The sequence below is a fragment of the Cyprinus carpio genome, unplaced genomic scaffold, assembly GCF_018340385.1.
Source record: "Cyprinus carpio isolate SPL01 unplaced genomic scaffold, ASM1834038v1 S000006643, whole genome shotgun sequence".
NCBI lineage: Eukaryota > Metazoa > Chordata > Actinopteri > Cypriniformes > Cyprinidae > Cyprinus > Cyprinus carpio.
In genome coordinates this window covers 1505787-1530771 of record NW_024879270.1, presented here as the reverse complement: position 1 = coordinate 1530771, position 24985 = coordinate 1505787, and the positions used below count along the sequence as shown (strand labels likewise).

Here is a 24985-nt window from a genome sequence, read left to right as displayed (position 1 = left end):
GAGGTGCACGTCGGGTTATGGCGTAGGTTACGGCGTAGGGTGTGTGTCTATGCGTAGGTTATGGCGTAGGTCCGACGCAGAAGTATAAATCAGCCTTTAGGGGGCGCTACAAATGCATCCAGCCACACTGGAAATTCTAAAGGAAATTCTAATTATTGGGTTACTTCCAGAGGTTGCCGCAAGATGTTATCAAGTGAACGTCAGCGAGGCACACCTTTGTTACCGCTCTGCATACAGCAGTCTTATTAATGTGCTCTGCATCCCCGATATAGAAAACTACCAAATAAATATACATGTGGATATGGCACAAAAACAGTTTAACTCCCTACGAATTAATACAGCCTCCTCATCTACAGTATAAAAGGACATGCCATTTTTGTCACTTTGATTGTGTCCGGTGTTTGAAGGGGTGAGGTGGGGGAAACAAAAAATTATCTTGTTTACGTTTGCAGTAAGATAATTTTTCTTACCCCATGGTGGATAATTTTGTGTGTTTTAAGTAAAATGCACTTAAATTCACTTGTTTCCCCCCAGGAAACAAGAATAAACTTAGGCTATCATTTTTCTTATATAGAAAATGCATCGTGATTCAAGAATGTTTTGATATTTGTACGTATAATAAGACAGAAATACTCCGTAAGAAAAGCATTTTGCCGCATGAATGAACGAATGAGAGATTTAAACATTGCTTACACTTTAAAAAGGGGGAGGAGACCATAAGAAACTCTTGGTTTACTGAATAAAACTTGCTCCCGACCAGGTTAGGTTCATAGAGTAAGTTACCACAGTAACTGACTCTGAGTATTAATTACCTGTCTATCAGAAACAGGCTTGACTTACCCTGGTTTCTCGGGTTTGACAAACCTCCCATTTTGAAATGGAAAACCCAGAGTTTCACTCATTTCAGGGTTAACATACTCAGAGTTTTCACTTAACCTCCTTTCTGAAACGGCCCCTGATGATCTGGGAGAGAGAGAGAGAGAGAGAGAGAGAGATGCAGAGCATGTGCAGAGCAGGGCGACGCAAGGAACAGGATTGAGAGCCACTACTTTAGAACATATGATTTTTACTTTTAATTTTTCAATTTTACATTTTTGACTTCATTACATGGTTATTATTATTGTTGCTGCCAGAAATCTGACATTTTAAAAACAATTTATTTAAAATAATATAAGATTTCTGTTATAAAATTGTATTTAACATTCCATAGGCTATGTTAAACATATAGGTTACTAGTTTTTTAGACTTATGAAGACAGTAAAAACACACTGTGGGCCTACTAAATTGATTAAGCAAGTATGGGTATGCACATTTAACCAGGATTGCTAAATGTTAAGTTTACTTTGTAAAAAATCGACTATTTGTAACCCAAAACACAGTGTCCTAGATAGGAGCACAAGCTGTCCCACATTAGAAAATCCACAAATTCTTAAACGATTTGGCACTAGGAGCACTAATATATGTGCCATTTACCCTTTAATTACAATATCTGAAAAAAATTCTTCTGATTTAGATAGGGAACATATCGGGGATTTCATGATGATATAAAATTTTGATATATTGTTTTGGCTTCATATGGAAATGTGATTCACAATTCAAAATTGCAAAAAGTGTCCCACATGACCCATACGTATGCACCCTATATGGTGTCTGCAAATATGTTTGCAGAAAATATCCTCTTAGACTAATGACTCTTTGCTTATTTTACAGGCCAAAAGCCTTGGAACAAGAGAAAAAGAATTAAAAGAAGTAGAGGAACTTTTTCACAGACTTCAACTTGAAGCCATGTGCAACTTTAAACTGAGAGCTTCAGATGTTCTTCAGATAACTCCACATTCATTAGAGTCCCATGGGTGTTGTACTGAGGAAGAATTGGTTCATATATTCTTACAGAAACTACTAATGATGAACTACAGAGCAAGAAATATCACGGTTAAAGAAACCATTGAGCATCACAATGAAAAACAACAAAAACCCAAACTGTCATCTGCAGACAATGTTGATGTGTTTAATGAAATTTTTAAAAGTCCGTCTTTGTCTGATGAAAGAAAGTGCAACGCAGACCCTATTCACCCGATGGATGTTCAGATGGCCGTGTTTCATTGTGCTGATGGTTTCCTGAAGCAGCTGATGGTCACTAAACTCTCTCAGTGCCGATACGCTCTGCCTCTGCTTGTTCCTGATCCATTCACACGACAGATCGAGTTTCCTCTCTGGACATTCAGAGAAACTAACCAGAGCTGGAAGATAAAAAACAACAACAATGAAACCATGAGTCAAAGCCAGCCAGTCTGGAAGGCAGAATCTCCAATGGTGTTTTTCTTCAGGTTTAGCTCTGTGTCCTCATCCAAGTCTCAGCTGATCAACAATCTGATCAATGAGAAACACCACACGTTCTTCCACAGACACTGCCCTGGCAGCAGCAGAACCAGAGTCCTGATGGACGGAGTGGTGGAGATCGCCTGGTTCTGCCCCTCCAGGACAGATGATGACAAATTCACTGACCGTGTTGCCTTCTGTAATCTACACGGTGATGCAGGAGAACATGAGAAACAGCTGGATATAATGACTAGCATGGCCTCAGTCATTGTTGTTGTTTTACCAACGCTGGACAGGAATGACAAAAGAATGGCAAAAATCCGAAGCCTCTACAGGGATCCAAAACCACTGATTTGCCTTCTTCCTGAGAATGATTCAGCTCTCACTGAGCAGAGGAATGGGAAATATAAAATTGGTTTGAAGGACAGGGATCAGGCAGATGTGTCTGAAGATCTCAGAAAAGCTATTACAGATTGTCTCCCATATGCTTTCACTTTCAGACTTGAAGATGTGTCCAAACACTCAGACATCACAGTAGATGAGGAAGATGATAATGACTGCAAGACAGGAAAGGATGCAGCACAGCATATGATAGGTTTACTAGAGAAGAAAGATCTGACAAACATCCAAGAATCATTTCTGCTGCCTCATCAGGGCACACTGTGGCATCAGTGGTGTAAGATGAATAAAGAGCTAAATCGACCTCAAGGGGATGACCCAGAAATGGAAATTAGTAATAAAAAAGTTGAGATGAGGAAAATCCGTGAAGAGCAGCATAAAGCTCCAATCAGTGAGTTTATAAATTTATTCATGAAACAAATAAACTCACATGCTACAAATAAGTCAATGTTTTTCCTCAAGTGGCTCAGAATTCTCCTGGATGAATATACCTCAGCTGATCTTTCTGATCTACTCCACGAGTATAACAGAACATGGACAGAAGTCTCAAAACTAAGTAAGAGCAGTAGCAGTAATAAATCTGTGGAACTGTTGCCAAAACAAACAGAACTTTTGGATTTATCAAAGAAACCTTCAAGATGCAACCTTTGGTTTGGAGCACATCATGAGGGAGATCGGTCAGATCTATGAATCATGTTCATCTGTGAAGGAGAACAAGAAAGATCTGCAGTTTGATTTCTCTTCTCTCCCGAGTCTCGCAGCAGAGATGATGATCTCTGTATTTCCACTGGAGCTGATGGATGGAGATGCGGCTCATGTTCCTCTGGTGTGGATCTCTGCTGTTATAAATGAACTCATCCACAAACTGGGAGACCAGAGAGTCTTTGTGCTGTCAGTCTTAGGGCTTCAGAGCTCTGGGAAATCCACCATGCTGAACGCCATGTTTTGGACTCCAGTTTGCGGTCAGTGCTGGCAGGTGCACCAGAGGAGCCTTCATGCAGCTGGTCAAAGTGTCAGACGAGATGAAAACACAGATGAACATTGACTATATTTTGGTCATTGATACTGAAGGTCTTCGTTTTCTAGAACTGGCAGGAGGTTCAACCAGACATCATGACAATGAATTGGCCACATTTGTTGTTGGTCTTGGAAATCTGACATTAGTCAACATCTTTGGAGAAAACCCATCTGAGATGCAGGACATTCTCCAGATTGTGGTTCAGGCCTTCATGAGGATGAAGGAGGTCAGACTGACTCCCAGCTGTGTGTTTGTGCATCAGAACGTTTCAGACATCACAGCTGGAGAGAAAAACATGGAGGGAAGGAGACGACTGCAGGAGAAACTAGATAAGATGACAAGACTCGCTGCTGAAGATGAAGTCTGTGATGCAGAACGATTTAGTGATGTCATTGCATTCGATGTACAGAAAGATGTGATGTATTTTGCTCAGCTCTGGGAAGGCAGCCCACCAATGGCACCACCAAACCCTTCATATTGTGAAAATGTTCACAACCTTAAGAAAACTATTCTTTCTCATGCCTCAAACTCAAATGGCATGATGCTGACAGACATAAAAAGTCACATTATAAATCTCTGGGAGGCTTTGCTGAAGGAACGCTTTGTGTTCAGCTTCAAAAATGCCCTGGAGATCGCCGCTTATAGGAAACTGGAGACAGAATACAGTAAGTGGACCTGGAGTCTTAGAAAGGCCATGCTAGAAATTGAAAACAAACTACAGAACCAAATAGAAAATGGAGCAATCAATGATGAGGTTAAGGAAACACATCTTCAAGATAAACTAAATGTAAAAAGTGCAGAAGTGAAAAAATCTATGACAGAATTCTTTGAGAAAGACACCAATGCCAGTATACTGATTCAGTGGAAAAAATCTTTTGAAATAAAAGTCTCACACATACAGGAAAACATTGTTAGGGAAACACAGAGGAAACTGAATGAGGTGCTTCAGCAGAGAGTACTGAAGAAAAAGATTGATGCTCAGAGGACACAAAATGAAAACGCTCTCATTGAGAAGGCCAAAAATCTTGCCTTAACTCTCAAAGACAAAGCAAATGATGATAAAATCCTGAAAAGAGAGTTTGATTCATTTTGGAATTGTTGTGTAAGTGAGATTACCAAAGACGCACCTCAAGTCCAAGACATTGACATTTTAAAAGACATGAAGGAGGTCCTTAGTGACAATGAAAATTTTTCAGACCTCAAGACAAAAAGCAAAAAGTGCAATATTTTAAAAGTGTCAAGCTATTCAGAGTACATACAGCTTAATAAAGTTAAAAAACTATTAAAATTGTTTGGTTATTCTAAAGAGTATGATGCCCAAATCAACAAACTAATTACAGACATTGTTGAGCAAGTAAATAAAATGATCATGTCATACAACATTGCAAAGATGGGCTACAATAAAACTTACATTCAAGAACTCACTGGTTTCATCAGAGCAAAGTTAGTAGAACACGAGGAAAAAGAAACTACGAAATATACGTTCAAGAAACACTTCTTTAGTGATTTGGTATTTGCCATATTCAATAAAGAACAAATGACTTTCGTGAAACAACACAACATTTTCAGGGAAGGCAATGATCCTGTTCACTATTTTGCAAGAAAGAGAGAAGAATATTACAGAATTTTCCAGAAATACTGTCGGGGGCAACCTCAGCTACCATTATAGGAGAGATCATCTGTAACAAACTCAAAGAACCCATTCAGCAGAGCGTCTACAAAAAAACTGCCCGGGATTTGGCAGATGACATGAGATCAAACTGTGAATCACTGAATGGAAACAGATCTAATCTGGAGAAACACATCCTGAAGACACTGGCAGAAAAGGAGAATTTTGAGGCATTCATAACCTACATTCATAATCCCAAAGAACACTTCAAGAGTTTCATCAGAGATGAAGTCAGTCGTTACATAAATGATAACTTCAACATCAGTGTTCTGCCCAAGATGAAAGATGATTTAAGACAGAAAGAGAAGCAGATCATAGAAGCAGTGCAGACAGCATCTGAAGAGGTCGATGAAAACAGTGGAGATGCTGATCTGTGAGCTGTCATACTGGAAGTGGTTTGTCTGCAGATTCCAGGAAGAGCTGGAAGAGTACTACGAGATGAAATTTCAGGATCAAGGTGAGATCCCAGGTGAATGGAGAAACCACACAAAACAGGATGCTATTGAGAGTTTGGAAAAGTACTTCTGAACAAGCATAATGAATAATGAGTGAAGAAAATGAATTATTATTTTTATTCTTTGAGTTAAGTCTTAATGAATACTATTTTAGTTTAAGAACACCTCTGAAGATAATGCTAAACTGTTAGGGTTAGGCTATAAAAGTTATAAAGCTTTTTAAAAAAGTTTGAACTAATCTTACTAATCATAAATGCAACTAATCACTTCTTTATAATATGGAGATCTGAATTTTTGCTTTTGATAACAATTGAAATTGTTATTTGATCTTTGTTGGTCTCATTGTCATTAATAATTACTAATTAGCAACAATGATCAGCTCCTAAATATACACAAAATACTTATGTTTGACAAAATGTGTTAAAAACTGAAATGCATGAAATGCATCTATGTTAAATTCTGATATTAATCACATGCAGTACAAGTCTGAAAGAGTATTGATTATTTTGTCACTTTCACTGATATTAACGGATTTTGTCTTATATCATCTATGATATAAAAGAAAACAACACTGTCTTGATTGTCTTAAAATGATGTGAATTCTGAATAAAGATCGGATTCAAAGTGCATTCAGTGACTTATTGCAGATCACATCCAGATCACACTTTGCATTAAAGCTTTAATAATATCACAATCGGATTGCTCAAACACATTAAAAGCCAGGTGTAAAAAACACATTTTAAAGTTGTTTTGAAACAGACACATTAAATTAAGGTGTAAATGGAAATATGTTTTGCTATCCATTCATAAATCCTGCAACACTGACACTGTTATTGAACTGAAATGAATCAACATTAACTCAAGTTGGCTTGAACTGACTCAAGTTAAATAATGACACTATTGTCTTCTGCAGAACTTTAAAGTTTTGATAATAAACATTTGAAGATTAGGATCATATCCATCTGCATGATGATAAATGATAAACAATTTACAAGTCAAAAACTTTGAGTGTTGTAAACTGATTGCCTCCTTTCATTTATTTTGTTCAAGCCTGACAAGAGAACGGTTTCAAACTGAGTTATCTACAATGTTTCTCTTCAAAGTCTGGCTAGTGTTTCTATAATTCATATCAAAACACCGACTACAAACATATGGTTGCTCACTCTTAGGCGCTCACAGCATGTTTTTCCTTTTTAATGTTAAATCATCATCATTCCAAAGAAAGAAAGAAATTACAGAAAATACACCCAACAAATAAATATTTGGTTAGAATTTAATGCAAGACCAAATAGTCTCCAAAGGAATCAAATCTGGACTCTGGCCAGACCAAAACATGAACCTGATGATGATCGGAAGCATTGTCTTGTTAAAATAAATAACATCTGATCATTACAAGAGAGCACCTTCAATGTGAGAAATCTTTCTGTAACAAAAAAAAAAAAAACTCAACTGATTTCAGAAAAGCAGCTCACCACCACCAGACATATTCTAATTGCATATAAAACATTTTAATTATTATAATGGTTTTTCTATATAATTTTACTATATGAAGACTATATAAATTAATTGATATGTTTCCAGCCTTTTGCCAAACACTGCTGCACAATTTAACAAGCAAATGGTGGCACAGAAAGTTTCTGGAGTGCTTTTGTTTAATTCTTGCTAATTTTCTGACCAATGATTTGTTATGGAAACCATTCCAGCTCCAGCATTACCTGCAGGACAGGTGAGTTACTGATGAACAACATAAAAACTTCCCTTAAGAATATATTGGGAACGCTTGCTTGTCACAGTTTTATTTCAGGGAACATTTCTCACATTTTAATGCAATTAATCTCAACGCAGACACAAACCCTAAAGTTATTGTCCAGGGGGAGAAAAAACAAAAAAGCTCTCTAACTTGTCACAATAAGAAGATTACTTTACAGACTTTACCTTTGTCTGAAACATGCAATACTATACAGAAACTCATTTCCACATTTCCTGCAGAATTTAAGCAGGAGCTTTATTATAGTTGGAGTTTTCACCCTCATTTTGAATTTACTATCGTCATTAAAAAATATAGGAAACTAATAAAAACGTAAAATGAACGTGATAGTTCATTAACACAGTGAGCTAAACGGAGGTAGCACACCCTCTTTAATATAAATACGAAAATTAATCTACTTACTGTGGCTTCCAAAACATCCGTGGACATAATTACTTAGAATCAGCGAATATGTATAAAATGTTTATCGCTAAATTCACAAAAACGCCTGAATAAAATAACAGGACTTTAGAGGCTCACACAGCAGCGATCATACGTCATCCAGCAAAGAGTCATGTGACCAGGCGATTGTTACCTGAGCGCAGGTTCAGATAAACGGTTTCCACAAAAATATTCGGCAGCACAACTGTATTCAATAATAATGATTAATTTCATTTAATAATAATAATTTCAATAATTATAATGAGAAATGTTTCTTGAGCAGTAAATCAGCATATTAGAATGATTTCTGAAGGATCATGTGACACTGAAGACTGGATGCTGAAAATTCAGCTTTAATCACAGAAATAAATTATATTTTAACATATATTCACATAGAAAACAGCTATTTTAAATTGTGATAATATTTCATAATTTTACTGTATTTTTTAATTAAATAAATGAAGATTTGGTGAGCAGAAGAGACTTCTTTAAAAAAATATTAAACAATCATAATTGTTCCAAACTAATATAATATAATATAATATAATATAATATAATATAATATAATATAATATAATATAATATAATATAATGTTAGAATTTTATATAGCATTGTGTATGAGCAGAAGGTCAGAGCATGAAGTGTTGTATACTGTTACATCACTAGAGGGCCATAACTCACCATGAATGATGAATGTAAACACTGCAGATCTCAGCACATATGAGCAGAAAACTCTGAAGACAAAGACATTCATTCGCTTGAATTATTTTTCTTGCATTGGAGAGGAAAGACAAATCCGAGATTTCTAGTCTCAAATGAAAGGAAATGGCATTAGAAAAGAAGAATTGGCCAATGTGGAAACACAGCATTATACACTATATGAAACATTTCCTAAATTCTGCTTTAAAAAATAAAAATGTTTGAAATGCTTCCAGCTTGCTATATACATCTAGACTGATTTTACATGCAGACTGACACCAGACTGAGGTTATAATGAACATCCCCCAGCAGCTTCTGTTCTTCCTGAGCTGCAGCGTCTGTTTGTTCAGATCCAGCAGAGGGAGTGGAAGGACTTCTCAGGAAACACCAGCCGCATCTCCAGGGGTCGTTTCCATTACTCCCAGGTCTCTCTCTGGCCTGTGTTTCCATGGAGATGACTCTGTCCAGTGCAGTGGCCGGAGATGGTTGACCTTAGGAGCTGACCTTTGACCTGAGGGTCACTCAGGGGGTCGCGGTGTCAGCAGTGGCCGGAGGACTGGACAGCACTCACACTGATTGGCCGTCCTTTTAACCAGCACAACCTTCATCAGGATGATTAGAATATTGACCAATCTGCTGGGCATGTAAATCACAGGGAACTCAGAAAACACACTACTGCTGGGATGAAAATTATATATATACATATATATATATATATATATATATATGTATATATATATATATATATATATATATATATATATATATATATATATATATATATATATATATAATAAAAAATAAATACAAAAATACATATAGATTATAAAATTATATCTAAAAATATTGAAACAGAGTCTAGGTGAATTGGTTTAAAATAATTCCTACTGTAAAAAGATTGCATTGCACAAAAATTAAGAACATTTACTCTCAAATTCTCATTATAATATAGGCTATAATTTGTGGTAAGTATAAAAATTATTTTATTTATTTTTGTTATATCACATGTAATTATGACCTTCATTAAATTATTAATGATGATTCAGTCTCAGGTACTGTACAGTATTTTTGTACAGTGAATATTGCATGTAATATAGTGTTGTTGTTTTTTTTTAAATCTGCATAAATTGAAAAAGTAAAACAAGTATTCATACATAAGTACCATTACGAACAAATACTTTACATTTACATCTTAAATAATATATTATTGTTTTTCCCCCTTTTTACATTACAATAACAAGAATTATGTTTTTATATTTCTAGGATTAAATTTCTTTAGTTTCTATAGTATAGAAAAGTCATATTGTATAGTGTAGTACATAGTATAGTATAGCCTAGCCCTATAGTATAGCCTAGCCCTGTAGTATAGTATATTGTAGTACAGTACAGTATAGTCCTATAGTATAGTATAGTATAGTATAGTATAGTATAGTATAGTATATTCGTAAAGTCTAGTATAGTATATTGTAGTATAGTCCTATATTCTATTCTATTCTATTCTATTCTATTCTATTCTATTCCTATATTCTATTCTATTCTATTCTAGTGTAGTGTTGTGTAGTATAGTATAGTATAGTATAGTCCTATAGTTTATTCTAGTATAGTATAGTATATTGTAGTATAGTCCTATATTCTATTCTATTCTATTCTATTCTATTCTATTCTATTCTATTTGTTTTGTATTCTAGTGTTATGTTTTTTTTTTTTTTGTTTTGTGTAGTGTTGTGTAGTATAGTATAGTATATTGTAGTATAGTCCTATATTCTATTCTATTCTATTCTAGTCCTATATTCTATTCTATTCTATTCTATTCTAGTGTAGTGTAGTGTAGTGTTGTATAGTATAGTATAGTATAGTATAGTAAAGTATAGTCCTATAGTTTATTCTAGTATAGTATAGTAATAGTACATTTTCAAATGAATTATTGAAGTGTAGTAGTGTAGTATTTTGTTTTATTCTAGTATAGTCCTATAGTCTATTCTGGTATTGTTTTGTTTTGTTTTGTTTTGTTTTGTTTTGTTTAGTATAGTATAGTATAGTATAGTATAGTATAGTATAGTATAGTATAGTATCTTTTGATGTCTAAGTAAAATGTAACCTGGAAAATCACTGAAAAACATTGGTGTAGGATTTAAAAGATTTTTACTCAGAAACTGATAGAAATTTTAATAAATAATTACAAAGAAACAGCAGTTAACAGTTAACACATTGAATTAAATATGAAATAATGATATGAAGCCTGAAGTAATATGTTTAGTAAAACTTATTTTAAATTTTTAATTAGAATTAAAAAATAAATTAGTGTGAAATTGAGTTACTTGTGAAAAAAAAAAAAACTGATTCCTATGCAATGCATGATCTGATCAAATGCATGCAAGCAAGTCACTTTGCATAAAAGCATATGCCAAATGCATGTATATAAATGTAGATTGTTACAGTGTCTGCTGTTGAACACATTTCAAAATGGCACCAGCGGCGTTCCTCCCAGAGGGGTGTATATGTCATCATGGATGCTAACAGACACGTGATCAAAGCCTTCTTTCTCCCAATAATTTATGCATTGCAGCAGATGGCTTGTCAATATCAATATATTAATTTAAAAGCAGCGGCACGATCCGGACAACCGTGTGTTAGAGTCCCGGGTTCGCTGCAAGAAAACAAGGGCAAAGAAAGGAGAGACACTCCAGAGATTACAGTGAGATATAAAGAATCTCCTTCAGATCAAATTAAAACATAAAGCTTTCAGGGGAGGATTAAACTGAACAACAGTAAAGCATCGACAATAAAACTGACGAGTTTACATCAAAGATCTGTAATGAGAAACACCAGGTTATGAAAGTTACAATCCTATTCAGTTTTTTTTACAATGATATTTGTAATATTTTTACCCTATAAAACAGACCTGCCATGAGCTCCAACATTCTTAACTTTTCTTTTTGATTAAGATTTGTCTCTTCTGCTCACCAAGGCTGCATTAATTTGATGAAATATACAGTAAAAACAGTGCAATATTATTATAATTTAAAATGTTTTCTATGCAAATAAATTGTAAACTGTAATTTATTCCTGTGATTCGCAGCTGAATTTTCAGCATCATTACTTCAGTCTTCAGTGTCACATGATCTTCAGAAATCATTCTGATTCAAGAAACACTTCTAATTATTATCAATGTTGAAAACAGTTGTGCTGCACAATTTTTTTATTTTGTTTTTGGAAACCCTTATACAGTTTATTTTTCAGGATTCACAGATGAATAGAATGTTAAAAAGAGCAGCATTTATTTGAAATAGAAATATTTTGTAACATTATAAATGTCTTTACTGTCACTTTTGATAAAAATGTGTCCTTGCTAAATAAAATTATTTATTGTATTCTTTCTGTTTGAATGGTAGTGCATCATGGTTTGCACAAAAATACTGTTTTGATAATAATCAGAAATGTTTCTCGAGCAGCAAATCAGCATATTAGAATGATTTCTGAAGATCATGTGACACTGAAGACTGGAGTAATGACGCTGAAAATACAGCTGCGCATCACAGAAATAAATTACAGTTTAACAGATATTCACATAGAAAACAGATAAATGAAATTGTAATAATATTTCACTATTTTTAATGCATTTTTGATCAAATAAATGCAGCCTTGGTGAGCAGAAGAGACTCCCTATTTGTAATTGGCAAGTTTTCCTGTCAGGTGCTTTGAGTTCTCTGTATCTGGTGGAAACAGGCTGATTTTGCTGTGAAACTCTCATGTTTTTAAGCACTAGACATCGAGCATGTGAGAGTTATTGATAAGCACCTGTTATTTAAAAGCCGCTAAACGGCACTTGAACTCTCTTGACCTCTGAGCTTCTTCCTCTGAACGCCAATGAAAAGTTTCCGTCACGTGACACATCATAAACGGTGACGCATTACATAACATCTCTCCTGGAGAATTTAATACAAACAGTTGACCTCTGACCTTTTCTGAACCACTGAACCTTTCTGAAGGAGGGATAAACTGAACCGGTTCAGCCACTGATTTAGTGAAGGGTCTCTTAAGATTTTTATTGAGTCAATCTTTTTTAAAGCTCTAATGTCTGTTTGTGGAAGAGAAAAGCTGGACAGGAAAAACCAGACGGACAAACGGACTCCCTCACTGCATTAAATATGGGTAAGACTCCTATATTGACCAATACAATCTTGACCATAAAACCTGCTGCAGATGCTAAATCATTTGCAAACATTTATTATTGTTTTGCATGTCAGTAAATGTTTTGGTCACTCAAGTGCCTTTTAGATCTGATTATGGTGATCAGAGCAATAGCACATGAGAGGTCACCTCTGCTGACCTTTGACCTCTGACATATGGCAACGAAGTGCACTAAAAATAAAGATGATAAATAGTACAAAAGATCCAGTATATGTATTGTTATGTAAGTAAACCGGGGTTATTATAGTTAACTAAACCAAAACCTTAAAAATATATAACTTGAAATAAAATATTAATTGAAATAAATAAATGTTAACTAAAATAAAAATATAATATTTAAAATAAACTTATTTTTTACAGCTAGTTGACAAGCAACATTTCTCATTTTCACTTAGTTTAACCGAATGTACTAAAACTAATACTGAAATAAAAAATATATAAAAACCATAGATGTTTTAAAAAACAAATTAATAGCAATTACAAAACACAACAAATTTAATAAAACTTTAACTGAAATGAAAATGTAAAGTATAAATATAAAAACTTATTCTAAATTGTTATAAAAACAATAACAGTATCTCAGTGATAGTAATATAAATGAAACATTAAAAACATATTCATTACTTGAAATAAAATATTACCCGAAATAAATGTTATCTGAAATAAAATACATAAAAACTTACCAAGGCAACATTTCTCATTTACATTTAGTTTAACTTGATGAACTAAAATAAACCCAAACATTAATACAAACTACAAAAAATTAAAAATTGCTTAAATTTGAACTAAAAATAAAATCAAAAACACAAAAATTAAAACCTAATAAATCTAGAATCATGTCTCAAGTATGATAAAATTAGTAAATCATGTAAAACAGTTTGTTTGCATATCATATGCATTAATTATTTAGTCTTTAGTTTTTAATATATATATATATATATATATATATATATATATATATATATATATATATATATATATATATATATATATATATATATATATATATTTAAAGTGAATCTTTTTAGTGGTTCCCTATATTTTCACAATATTCAGTAAGAACAATAACAATATGCAATTTCCATTAGACGCGAGGTCCATATTAAGGTAACCTGACCTTTAAAGGTCTCCATTGTGTATTTGAGACAAGATTTAGAGGTCTTTCACACATCTCATCCTGGAGAGGACAGCTCTCAAATAGTGAAAACAAAGCACACGGGCCTAATAATAGAGCACATTTTTACCACCTAAGTCAAGGATATGGATCAATACTAATAACAATGCCTTTTGCAGCATTCAGGGGCTGCGAACACACACACACACACACACACACACACTTCTGTAAGGGCTCTCCAATCAGTTTCTCAACTCTCATCTGCGGCGTGTTTTTATAGAGCCTGATTGCACACGTCGCCTCAGCGCCGCAGGCCGTGACGAAACACAGTGAAGATTTCTAATGCACTTCAGTGCAAAATGCCTGCAAGCAACAAATACAGGAAAAGTGACAGTCTGTATGAGGAAAAAAGCATGTGTTGCATTCCAAACATTCATGCAATCATGAATCTAAACTATTATTAAAAATTATATTTGGGAAAGTGAAAAACAGTCAGAACGGAAACCAGGGTTAATATTAACCAAAGTAAAACTAAAACTATTTTAAAAAGTATTTTTGTTACTTGAAATAAAATAAACATTAACCGAAATAAAATATATAAAAGACTTATACCAAAACTTAAATAAAAATTAAATATAAAATTTAAAGATTAACTTAAAAATAAATCAAAGAAAAATAAAAACTATGTAGAGACATTAAAAAAAGATAAAAACACAACAAAAATTTTTATTAAAAAGAAAACTGAAAATATAAAAACTGTAATACTCATAGAACATCATAGCAACTGCATAGCAACACCCTAGCAACCACCCAAAATACTCTATACTCTCAGAAAAAAAGGTACAAAAGCTGTCTCTGGGCTGGTAACTTTTCGATAGGTAAAAATATGTACCATTAAGACACTAATATGTAAATAAGGAGGTAAATAAGGTACTAAAGGGTCCCTTTTGAAAGGCAAATGCCTCATTGTTGTGTTAGCTATTTTATTGATTTTCTTATTGTTGCTGCAACTTTTAGTAATGCTTTTGCAATATTTAAATAGCCTACATTTGCCTATTTTTTGTGATAAAACACCAAAGTAATAATAAAAAAAATCTGTGGTTTCTAAAATGGTTTCTTGACAACAGAAACAGAAAAATAATGCAAACGAGAGAGGTTGTATTGGTAATTTGGCAGTATTAAAATAGCAATACGCTGTATAAAAAGGAAATAAATGTAAAGGGCTGATTCAAGGAAATTGATATGCTAATTAGGACGTGACAGTCAGTTTAGCGACTTTTCAAATAGGCTTTGACTATGGAAGGTGAACAGGGCCAAAATTATTGAAACAGAACGTGTGAAATTTGACCATGTCAGCACGCACTGTTTGTCCATGTTAACACATCAATTTTGAACGCATTTCTTTTGTATGTGTAGACACGCACATTCTGGCCGTGTTAAATTTTACACTTTCCATTTAAAGACTTTTGGCCCTGTCTGCCTTCCATATTTGGCAACACTGCCCCAGTGATGGCTCTTGTACCTTTGTTGTTGTTGTTGTTTGTTTTGTTTTGAGAGTGTAGCATCACGGTGGAAACATTCACAAGCCTCTATAAACCATCTGAACATATGAAAACCAGCTTCTGTGTCTCTCTACGGCTGGATTCAGCTGGAAATCCCAGTGTTTTCATGTTGCTTCCAATTCCAAGGATTATTTGTCATCTCCAGAGTAAAGGATTTTTAAAAGTCAACCTGCAGCCCCTCTCTCTCTCAATCCCCCTGACGCGCCACGGCTTCGATCGATGCAGTATTGATCAACTCTCTCTATCGCTGGCCAACCAGACTAATCACACAAAAAAAAGATGATCAATATTATATAATGTTGTAATAATAAAACACACACACATGCAGCGTCACACACACTTCATCACGCATACAGGGTTATTCTAGTGCTTTCTTTTTCTTTACATGCTCGGTGTGAGATCTAAACTCTCATGATGTTGCTGTGCTCAACTAATGATAAATGTGATGATTAAGATTTAATATAGATGCATCCACTGTGCTGTTTTCATCTTGATTTGCTTATTGTGATGCAGAATCTCCATTCTCAGAGTAAATGACATGCTTTCCTCACACTCTATCTCCAGCATTTTCCATCCTCCTTTGTTCCTGCACAAAATCAATATGCCTGTGGAAGGGAAAAATGAGGCTGCCATATTTCTCCTCTGGTTATGATTGGAGCTTTGAAAAGATCCAGCTGCAGATGAGAACTAGGGCATCTTTAAAGGCAAGCATCTAGTTTTATATGCAAAATAAATATGCTATGAATACAGAATTCATTAGATCATTGTTGATATTTGTGGTGCTGATGTCCCTCTAATAAGTAATGTCTAAAAAAGTCTATTCAGTTGGATAGAGATATTGAGGACATGAGCTATGAATAGACCATCGACTACAATATTATTCCCAATAAAATATATTCAGTATGAAACTTTTTTTTTTTCAGGTACAGAAGTGAAACTGCCACATAAAACAAAATGCTTTGAAACTCACCCGTGTTCACATCATTATGACATAAAATATAAATACATAAAATATTTTATGCAATACTGGATCTGTAGCAACAATTAATCATAGTTATTATGTGATGATATTGAGCTCTCTTAATTAAAGCAATCTTGCACAAGCAAGAGTGCTGTTGTACTGAAAATTGTGAATGTTTATTTTTATTAAAATAGCATGCAAAAAAAAAAAAACAATTAAAACATTTGAAAACTACTAAAACATTTTTTTTATTAAAAATATACAAACAAAAGCTACTCAGAAAAATATTTAAAAAATTAAATAAAATATCAATAAGAAGATAAAACATTTTAAAATAGCTGATTATATATAATTGCTGTATATATATTAATGTTTGTGTATATATATACATAATATTAAAGTATATATGCATATATTTAATGTTTCAAATAGTAATGCAACACCATGTGCTCATTAAGTCATGTTTAATGCAATGTTGTGTTCAGTTATGTTTAAAGGGTTATTTTGGTTTTGTTTGTCACACTTTATATGTAAGTATTGCAAGAATCCAAGAATTGCATTGTGGGATTATGGTACCACGAGCAGTGTGCACTGCAAACTTTGCGCTAAATGTATTCCCAGCATAAAGAAAATTCACATACTGCAGAGATAGGATGTTAGTATGCCAGCGGGTTCACTGTAGTAATTCATGGATTTACTATAGTGACACACAAAGCTGCATCTAAGCACCTGAACTGAACAAAAAGCATTTTTACAAGCTAATGATGAAGCTACTGAACTCTTGACTAATGTTATTCTGATTGACTCACCGGAGCCACTCTCCTCTGTTCTCTGCTCCCATTGGCCGGCGGTGTTTGATGAGAGCCTCTCATTGGTCCACATTCACGGTTTATCAGCTGATATTAGGTGATCAATTAATCCCTGCAGTAAACAGGATCTGATTACGTACGGCTCTGTCAACACAAGATAAGAGCACCGTATCATCCCTCACACTGACCGGACCGACCCGACCCGACCCGATCAAATCAGCCGCGGGCCTGCAGTGCACACTGAGTGACCCCTTGAACGCAGCAGACTTTAACATTCACCTGCTCAAACTTCAGAGCTGCTGCCTGAGAAAAAGAAGATTCAAGTTAATGTTTTTATACATAGTTCCTGTTTATAAAAGCTCAACTGGGTTGTTTCTTTTTCAGTTATTAAAAAATTAAACTACATAACTACAAGGTATTTTTAATGTAAAACCATTTGTAATTTGAATATGCAAGACTTCCGACGTCATTCGCTTCCAGTTATTTTAGCTGTACAAAAACAGCTCCATTTGCTGCTTGATGCCACAAATTAGTATTTATTATTTTAATTGATTTTTGTAATCATAAACCACACTGAACTGTATCAAATTCTTCTAGTTACCCATCTAACAAAAATATGTTTTAAGAATGTTGTACTAACGTTCCTTTTAGGTAATGTAGTTCTCTGAAAGTTCAAAATGTCTAGTTGTTTTAAAAATGTTTTAAAAATGTTTTCTTGGTTGTATGAACATTCCATTTAATCATTTTGCACACAGAATGTTACTTTTGAATGTTCCCTTGTTCTGAAACAAGTAACATTTAAAAATGTTACAGTGAACATCCACCTAAAACATTTTAGAAGCAAAACGTTCCATGAGCGATGTATAAATATAAATAACATTTTGAGAACATTATTAAAGTCCAGATAACATTGAACAAACATTCTATTAACATTGTTTAAAAAAATGTTTTATGGGAAAACAAGAAACATTCTGTTTTGTCATTTAGCAAACATTATGGGAACGTTACTTTTGAATGTTCTCTGAACGTTCTGAAACAAATAGTAACATTAAAAAAAAAATTTGACAAACACCAAAATAAAATGTTTTAGAATAAAAACATTCCGGTGATGTACTGTATAAATAGCATTTTTTTTCTAACGTTTTGAGAAGATTATTAAAGACCAGAGAACTTTGATCAAATGTTCTATTAACAATATTGGAGGAATGTTTGTTCATAACGTTGAGAGAACCTTGCCAGAACATTCTCTGTTAGCTGGGTCCTTGCCTTTAGCGGCTAATGAATCAAAAGTCTCGCACATTCTCAGAAAACATCTTACTTGTGTGTTGCAAAACAAGGTAAGGTCAAGTCGAGTGCATTGCATTGTGGGATACAGTATTTCACAGCGTGTTGTATTGATGCATTACATCATAAAACCTGCAGGTGCAGAAAGATGCTGTTCTCTTTGAAACTGGGCCAGAGCAACTGACTTCATTGTGTTTCCATAGAGATTCCAGATATTTTTGTCCTAATAAATTCCCACTCTCTCCTGTCAATGATCGAAACACAGCTCCTCTGCCGGAGGAAGAGAAAAACAGAGAGTTTGGCATTCAGCGCTTACTGTAGAGTCCAGCACAGATTGTTGTGTGCAGAATAGAGATGAGACAGAGCTGACTGCACGAGAAGATCAATATCCATTCTTAATATGCTCTGCACAGACATGCATGACACAACGTGAGCGCGTGTGTGTACATGTGTGTACATGTGTGGGCTTTTTTTTATTGCTTTGTGCAAACTAGTAGTTGTGTGGGCACATGAGTGGTCAAATTCATGATTTATGATAGACAGAATTAATAATGCATCATGTATCATGAATCTGAATCATGAATGTGACCCGCTACCTCTCATGTGCTCACTTAACTATAATCTAGTCTGCACAAACAATAGACAATAACATTTCATTTATATTACTGTGTTATAGTTTACTTCATTGCTATCGGATTTCGATAAATATTTCTTTATCTTTTGGGGGATGATGCTGTGTATAGACTATTTAACTGAAAACATTGTGAGGATGTGTATGTGTGTGGAAACAAACAGCCCATAAAAGCATAAATATTAATGTTTAAATAGTAGATGCATAATGAAAAAGTGTGTTAAATAATATTCATGCAAATATATATAGCCAAAAATCAAATACACACACACACACACACACACACACACACACATATATATATATATATATATATATATGTATATATATATATATATACACACACACACACACACACTTTGAAAAAAGAAAGAAAAGAAACGAAAAGGGTAAAAATGCTAAATGGACCACTCTCTCTCTCTCTCTCTCTCTGTGTAGAATTGATCGACTTTTCCTTTTCAATCCATCTCTCTGTCTGTTTCCTAGCAACCAGTGCTCCAATGAATTTAAGGTCCGAGATGTTTTATTATTTCATTTATTTATATATATTTTTTTTTTTTTACAAAAGATGCTTCCTGCATGTGTTAGAGTTGATCTGGTAATAATTATAAAAGGAGCATGTTTGGACTGCTGTAGAGCAGCTTTAGCGCCGATCAGGGCAAAAGTCATTGATCAGCAAACATATGTCATAATCTGCAGAGGAGAAGCTATCGGATCAATCGGGTGTCATTCTTTATCAGCACCTGTTCTCCAGATGTCACTCTACTGAAGAGCATCATGATCTAAAATGGTCTAAAAATAAGTAACAACCGCGTTGCATGCATGCATTGCAGCATGTGACAATAACACAAAACAAAACAAACAAACAAAAACACATAGGCCTATTTATTTATTTATTTATGTTGGATCAGTTAGATTTAGGCTATATGGTGTGTGTGTGTGTGTGTGTGTGTGTGTGTGTGTGTGTGTGTGTGTGTGTGTGTGTGTGTGTGTGTGTGTGTGTGTGTAGGCTATTTATATATCTTCAAATGCAGCAATACACTTTCTGCATACTGCGTCGAAATAATAATTTCTAAGCTCGTCCATAATGAAGTATTTTGATGGATGTCATATGCATCTATCCTGCAGGTACGGCGCCGGTGAGAGTTGAAGGCATTTGTCTCATCGATTACTGCCACAGTCATGTTTGAATTATGAATTTATCCAGATGCAGAATCGTCTTTAGGCCTGAAGCCACATGATGCTGTTTTCATTACGCCTTTCTTTTTTCTTTCTTTTTTTTTGTATCATCCCTTTCCCACGCATAAATTAAGCACAAGATACGCATACAGTGAAAAACAGTTTGCAGTTTATGAATAGCCTATAAAATTCAGCAGGCCTTGACATAAAATAAAATCACATCCTCAAATGCAAGAAAGATGCGTAAAAGCAAGCATGCAAATAAAACGTATTTAAATGCAAACCTAATATTTTGACCAATATAATATAAAAAGGCCTATTTATAAGGGATATTGGATTTTTACATATAAATAATAATGATAATATCAGTAATATTATTAGGCCTATTATTATTACATTCCCAAATTCGATCTGCTGAAACGAACTTCTAATTTTAATATTAATTACTGGGTTTCATGAGTCCTCTTAGAGAGTTCTACTAGAAATATTTCGATGGCAGTTTTATTTAAATTAAAATAGTTAAAGAATAGCTTTTTAATGAAAAATGTAGCATGAGCAAAATACTCTTCCGTACGTGCAGCACAAACCAACTTTTTTATAGCCTACATATTTAACAATAATTAAATAGCATAATCTAAAATAATTAGCCCTGTTAATTTTCCTTGATTCTCCAATAATATATATATATATGTGTGTGTGTGTGTGTGTGTGTTTTGCAAATGTTTACATGCAAGGATGATTTTAAAGCGTTCTTCATGAAAAACTAAATTAGAGATGGCATCTGTTTAGATTAGCGTTCAAACATCAATGTTAATGAGTTACAGGAGAGTGATAAATGTCCTTTATCTTCTGTGTTTCCGAGAGAAGCTGAGCGTCTGATGCGCGGCGCGCGCGTACATCAGGTTTCGTCTTATTTCGGGTTTCAAGAGGTTGATTTGCAACGTAGACCCAAAAAGACCCAAAATCTGTGTATTTCCACTGACCTAAAGGCTATTGATTTCCGATGGCATCGATACTTGCACACAGAAGATCTGAAAACACGCACATCTGCGGAGCGCGATTCTGACAGGGAGAAAAAGTGGAATGCGACCACATGAAAAATAAAACTTTATCAAAAACATATCGTCCGAAATAATAACTTCAAAAAAAAAAAAAAAAAAGTGTAAAAACCTTGATTAATTGAAAAGAAATGTGAATTGATTCAACACAACCTGAAATAGGCATTAATCAAATCTTGTGATAAACATCAGCATCTGAACAGACAATAACTTCCCGTAGTATTTTAGAGCTTTAATTTAAGATTTTTCACGTGTTCAAACTCAAAAATATATTTGGTCAATGTCAAAAACTTCTTATACATTTTTAAAATGTAGGCTAAATCATTAATTTTTTTTAAAAAAGAAAAAGTTTTAAATGAAATCATATTTATCCGACATCTGATAGGCCTTATTGGATTTTTTATTTATTTATTAATAATAGTGAAACTAACAATTTAGTATTGCTAATTTTTTTTGTTATATATTAAATAATAATAGGCTAATAATAATTTACTAGATTTATACATATAATTACATACAATAATTAAATCACTAAAATTAACAAGCTAATATTGCTAAAATATCAGATATTTTTCTATGTTGAAAGACGTATAGCCTAAAACAAAACACATAAAAATGAAATAAATAAAAATCATAGCGATTGTAAAAGACTGTGAAAGTCTCTGGTTGTGTGTCTCCCGCTGATGTCTGATCAATATCATCAATTGCCGGGATAAACTGTCTTTTATCACATAAAAATAGACAAAGTTCCCATCAAGATTTGCAACAAAGATCAGATAAAGGAAAAGAAAAACGGAGAAATTTGGGTCCAACATAACTTTTTTCGGTAAACTCAAACGTTTTACTTATTTAATAAATAAACCATAAGATATAAAATTAAAAATATACAAAATAAAATTTTTAGCCGTCTCTTTAAATTTCGAAACAAATCTTAAAGAAAATAAAACTGGGTGTTTATGAGTAAATCTGTAAAATGCAAAAGAAAAAAATAGCCGAAACATGCTTTCCATTATATTTCTACAAAATAAAAAAGCAAGGCTGAAAATCATGCTGTGAGTTAATTACTAAACTACTAACAACTGACCAGCAGGCCTAAAACAGGTTACAGTGCTGATGCTGAAGATTTGCACATAATAATTGTGGTCATATCAAATAAATCTTCAGCAAATAATAAACTTAGGACATTTTGCCTTTTTACTGGATCAAAAAAACAAATGCATTTAAATGCATGAAAAACTAGTGAAGTTTTACACACTCGTGCAAATAAAGACAGCTTCGCGTTTTGGCAAACACATTTTAAAGTCAAGTGTGCATTTGCATTTAACATTTTATAAATTTGTAAACACAAACGATTTGCACATAATTGCAGTGCATAGCCGTGAGCCGCACTCATAAAGAGTCACATACGGGTGTCCTGTTAGAGTCTGTGCCGGTGCACGGGTGAATTAACGGCGAGCGCTCGCGCATCCATCACGCCGGTGCTCAGGCAGCCGATACTGAAGCTCCAGATCCGCAGCGCCGCGCACAGCAACACATTCACTGCTGGCTGCAGAAGCCTAATTCATTTCCGATAGAAGCGCTCATCAATAGAGGGACATTAAAGCGAGAAGACACAGAGCTCATTTGTGTAACGTTGACTAAGACAGCTCTAAAGTGAGGCCATTACTTCTGCAGGCCTCTCTCAAAGATGTGTTTACATTAGAAACACCCTAAACACAACAACACCGATGGTAAGAATTAGAATAATTAATAATAACGTACCGGGCCTGCTATAACTTTCAAAAACGAGTCAAAATTCATATAGGCCTATTTAGCATTGTTTGTAGAGTTAAATATTTTTCATGTAAGCTAAAAATGTTTTTCGTTTGGTTACATTTAAATTAAATCATATATTAAATATTTAATATTAACTAACTACACAATTACAGTTACACAATTCTAAAAGCCAGATTAGGCAGAAATAACCCTTTAAAATAAACAACACATTTTTACAGCATGATAAATTACTGAAGGCACATAATTAAGTAATTCAGAGAATTTTAGAGATCCAAAATATAAAGCTTATATTAAGAGAAATAAAAATTAAAATTACAGCTATACTCAAAATAGAAAAGCTAATAATAAAAGTGTTAATAGGCTACCGATCGATTTGTGATCACTCCGAAGTGCATTTCTGCCATCTTGCAAGTTTAGATTAAACAAGATTTTTACATGACTACTATTTTTATATTATATTATAATTCTAATAATTATAGAAAATACCTGTGGTTTTAGGAAGGCGTCGACCGCGGCTCGCCGAACCTGCTGCTCCTCGCTTTGCGTTCCTTCTTCTCTGCACCAAAACTTTCTGACCTATGCGGCCCTCCTCACCCTGGGTCAGAAAACATAATTAATCAGTGTCAGTCGATATATTGATCAGATTTATCAATGACCACCCAAAAGGAAACACATGCTCTTCGTGCCAACGCAGGAGAGCTGAACAGTTACTCGACAGGAGCAGCACCAGTTACAAGAGAGCTGTTATGTTATAAATCTAAAAAATGCTTTAGTTTGCATGGAAAATTATTATAGAAAATATCAATAGAATATGATATTTAAAACAAAAATGATATTTTGACCAATTATATGTGTATATACGAGTATTTTCAATACAATAATCAAGCATCAAAATAATTGCATTTAAAAAAATAATAAAACAATTCTTATTAGAGAAGTAGGCAATTATGCAGGCCTTTATTTACAGTTATTAACACATGACAGGTTAGCATGCCACATATTTGCTGTTGTATAAACATTACATTATGAAAGAGGCCACGCTCTGTTTGGGTATTAATCTGGTAATCTTATCCTATAGTTAGTATAATTAAAAAATAACAATTTAATAATCATTTAAAACTCTCTTTTTCTATACATACATATATAGAGAGACAACCCCTCAGAAGACCTCAGATGATGCAAACCCTGCACCAACATACAAAACTACCACATTTTGCTTTAAATTTTGATCGCAACATACAATCATTACTGTTGATAGTGTTCACAGTCCATTTACATACATGTCATTAACTAACTACATGATTTTTATGGTACATTTACGCCATATGGACATCACCCTTACATAGTCATCACTGATAAGCTAGTGTAGTGTTAAGCTATAATGTAGAAAATTTACAAAGCTGCTTTGCAACGATTGGAATCGTGAAAAGAGCTATACAAATAAACATGGATTGAATTGAATATATGTGTCCCTTCAGCACAAAAGCAGTCATAAGTAGCACAGGTATATTTGTAGCAATAGCCAACAATACACTGTATAGGTGAAAATTATACATTTGTCTTTTATGCCAAAAATCACAAGGATATTAAGTAAAAATCATGTTCCATGAAGATATTTTGTAAATTTCCTACTGTAAATATATCAAAACTTAAATTTTGATTAGTAATATGC

At 33.8% G+C, this 24985-nt stretch overlaps 2 protein-coding genes and 1 long non-coding RNA gene across 4 annotated transcripts in view; 2 read left to right on the top strand and 1 right to left on the bottom strand.

The window, feature by feature from the left end:
- Nucleotides 1-3274, top strand: part of LOC122144326 (interferon-induced very large GTPase 1-like) — a 51018-nt gene extending 47744 nt beyond the window's left edge. Inside the window, exons 4-5 of the mRNA XM_042755151.1 lie at nucleotides 1711-3109; nucleotides 3189-3274. Of these exons, the coding sequence (XP_042611085.1) occupies nucleotides 1711-3109; nucleotides 3189-3274 (1485 nt within the window). The remainder of the gene's footprint in view (nucleotides 1-1710; nucleotides 3110-3188) is intronic.
- Nucleotides 2968-6489, top strand: LOC109100029 (interferon-induced very large GTPase 1-like). Its single transcript, XM_042755125.1, is given in 2 exon segments — nucleotides 2968-3661; nucleotides 3663-6489. Coding segments are annotated over 2 exon segments (2022 nt in total). The 5' UTR covers nucleotides 2968-3382; the 3' UTR covers nucleotides 5406-6489.
- Nucleotides 6490-13975: 7486 nt separating this feature from the next.
- On the bottom strand, nucleotides 13976-23903 carry LOC122144324. Of its 2 annotated transcripts, none has more exons than XR_006159657.1 (4): nucleotides 23800-23903; nucleotides 18792-18939; nucleotides 17386-17688; nucleotides 13976-14416 (listed from the first exon to the last, which is right to left on the bottom strand). It is a non-coding gene; the product is annotated as an uncharacterized LOC122144324 (long non-coding RNA). The 2 variants fall into 2 exon arrangements; XR_006159658.1 differs by lacking the exon at nucleotides 23800-23903 and having other exon boundaries at nucleotides 17386-17497; nucleotides 17574-17688; nucleotides 18792-19051.
- Nucleotides 23904-24985: the final 1082 nt, after the last annotated feature.